This window comes from Gigantopelta aegis, chromosome 3 (genome assembly GCF_016097555.1).
Source record: "Gigantopelta aegis isolate Gae_Host chromosome 3, Gae_host_genome, whole genome shotgun sequence".
NCBI classification, from domain to species: Eukaryota; Metazoa; Mollusca; class Gastropoda; order Neomphalida; family Peltospiridae; genus Gigantopelta; species Gigantopelta aegis.
Window position 1 is genome coordinate 12,278,329 of NC_054701.1, and position 2,500 is coordinate 12,280,828.

Sequence of the window (2,500 nt, forward strand, 5' to 3'; positions counted from 1 at the left end):
GAACCAGTTATGGATCACTGGTCGATGCAAGTGGTTTACACCTACTCATTGAGCCTTGCGGAGCACTCACTCAGGGTTTGGAGTCGGTATCTGGATTAAAAATCTCATGCCTCGACTGGGATCCGAACCCAGTACCTACCAGCCTGTAGCCTGTATATACGTATACATAATAGATGTATTGCTATCTAGATTTGGATAGATGCCGCTGCACAGACGTTCTTCTCCCTGGGTCCAGGGTTTGGGGTTCTCTTGGCGCTGTCGAGCTACAACAAGTTCAACAACAACTGCTTCAGGTGAGAACTTCTTACTGCACAAAACACAGGGGCGGATGCCGGGGTTTTCTAGGGAGGGGTGCAATCAACGATCACTTGCTGCTTTATCGATATGAGTAGACTATAAGGATGGCGACAAATGGTTTCCTTTCATTGACTCGCCCTCCAAGTGTCTAATAACAATATATTACACACAAAGTAGCTACTGTTTTAAATGTGCTGAGGTGTCGATAAATGAATGGAACGCACTCAACACATTTTATTTACGGTTATATGACATCAGACATATGGTTAACGACCACACATATATTGAGAGAGGAAACCTAATGTCGCCACTTGGGCTACTCGTTTTGAATAGCAGCAAGGGATCTTTTATATGCACCATCCCATAGACAGGATAGCACATACCACGGCCTTTGATGTACCAGTCGTGGTGCACTAGCTGGAGTGAGAAATAGCCTAATTTATTATTTAGCCTTCCGTTTATCTGTATGACTACCAATCCCCAGACTGATGTATTCTAACTACACATGTAGCTGCCAATTTTTACTTTTTAAAATAAAAAATGTAAAGCCATAGCCATTTCGTATTTAATATTGAACTCTTTTATTTATTCCTGATTTTGTGTGTGGTTTAAAAAAAAACCTAAACCATTAAATTAGTTGATCACTGGCGTAGGAAGTGTATATTTGCTTTATAATAGTGTAAAAGTGTATAAATATAAAAGTGTGTCCCCACCCCATTTTTTGGCACCTTTCTACGCCACTGTTGATTATTGCATTACAATAATTCATAGTACTCCGCCAGGGTCTATTGTATTCTGTTCTCTGATTACAGCGACGCCGTGTTGACGACATCCATCAACTGTGTGACGAGTCTACTGGCCGGCCTGGTGGTGTTCTCCATGCTGGGCTACATGGCGGACCTACAACACACAACAATCGACCAGGTCGCAGGTACTGATGTGAAACAGTGGCGTAGGAAGGTGCCATAAACGTGTGTTTGTGTGTGTGTGTGAGGGGGGGGGGGGGGGGTGGGGGGGGCACACTTTTATATTAACACATTTTTACATTATTATAAAGCAAATATAAAGTAAAATATCTGAAAAGTGTGTGTGGGGGGTGGGGGGTGGGCGGCACATACCCCCTTGTCCTCCCGCTTCCTACGCCAGTGTGAAGTTAACTTAACACAAACAGATAACTGATTATTGGTACTCTATTTGCTTCGGCATGAGATAATAATAATAATCAAAATGATTGTAACAAAATTCAACTATAATTCCTATAATTAGTAATACAGAATATTAAAACAATATGTTTATGGTAGGACACTGGATCACCAGTAACCGATTTCTGGGCTGTGCAGTTTAGTCATCGGTCTTAAAAAACCGCCGGTCTTAAAACGGATAAATACTAGGTTCCCCCTCGCTACCGGATCCCACCAAGAGTGAGCTTAGAGTTAGAGGTGTGTCGCCTTATACATGTTGAGCGATTGTGGGTTAGAGGTGTGTGATATAATACACTATGTTTTAATCAACAGCTGAAGGACCTAGGGTGGTGTTTGTCGTCTGTCCTCTGAATGTAGGTTGGAGGTGTGTGATATAATACACTATGTTTTAATCAACAGCTGAAGGACCTAGGGTGGTGTTTGTCGTCTGTCCTCTGAATGTAGGTTGGAGGTGTGTGATATAATACACTATGTTTTAATCAACAGCTGAAGGACCTAGGGTGGTGTTTGTCGTCTGTCCTCTGAATGCAGGTTAGAGGTGTGTGATATAATACACTATGTTTTAATCAACAGCTGAAGGACCTAGGGTGGTGTTTGTCGTCTGTCCTCTGAATGTAGGTTGGAGGTGTGTGATATAATATACTATGTTTTAATCAACAGCTGAAGGACCTAGGGTGGTGTTTGTCGTCTGTCCTCTGAATGTAGGTTGGAGGTGTGTGATATAATATACTATGTTTTAATGAACAGCTGAAGGTCCTTGGGTGGTGTTTGTCGTCTGTCCTCTGAATGTAGGTTGGAGGTGTGTGATATAATACACTATGTTTTAATGAACAGCTGAAGGGTCCTGGGGTGGTGTTTGTCGTCTGTCCTCTGAATGTAGGTTGGAGGTGTGTGATATAATACACTATGTTTTAATCAACAGCTGAAGGACCTAGGGTGGTGTTTGTCGTCTGTCCTCTGAATGTAGGTTGGAGGTGTGTGATATAATATACTATGTTTTA

General features: G+C 42.2%; 1 protein-coding gene across 2 annotated transcripts in view; it reads left to right on the top strand.

The window, feature by feature from the left end:
- Window positions 1-2,500, top strand: part of LOC121369476 (sodium-dependent serotonin transporter-like) — a 34,497-nt gene that overhangs the window by 19,071 nt on the left and 12,926 nt on the right. For both annotated transcript variants that reach the window (XM_041494581.1, XM_041494582.1), the window contains exons 8-9: window positions 190-293; window positions 1,110-1,228. In XM_041494581.1, the coding sequence (XP_041350515.1) occupies window positions 190-293; window positions 1,110-1,228 (223 nt within the window). The remainder of the gene's footprint in view (window positions 1-189; window positions 294-1,109; window positions 1,229-2,500) is intronic.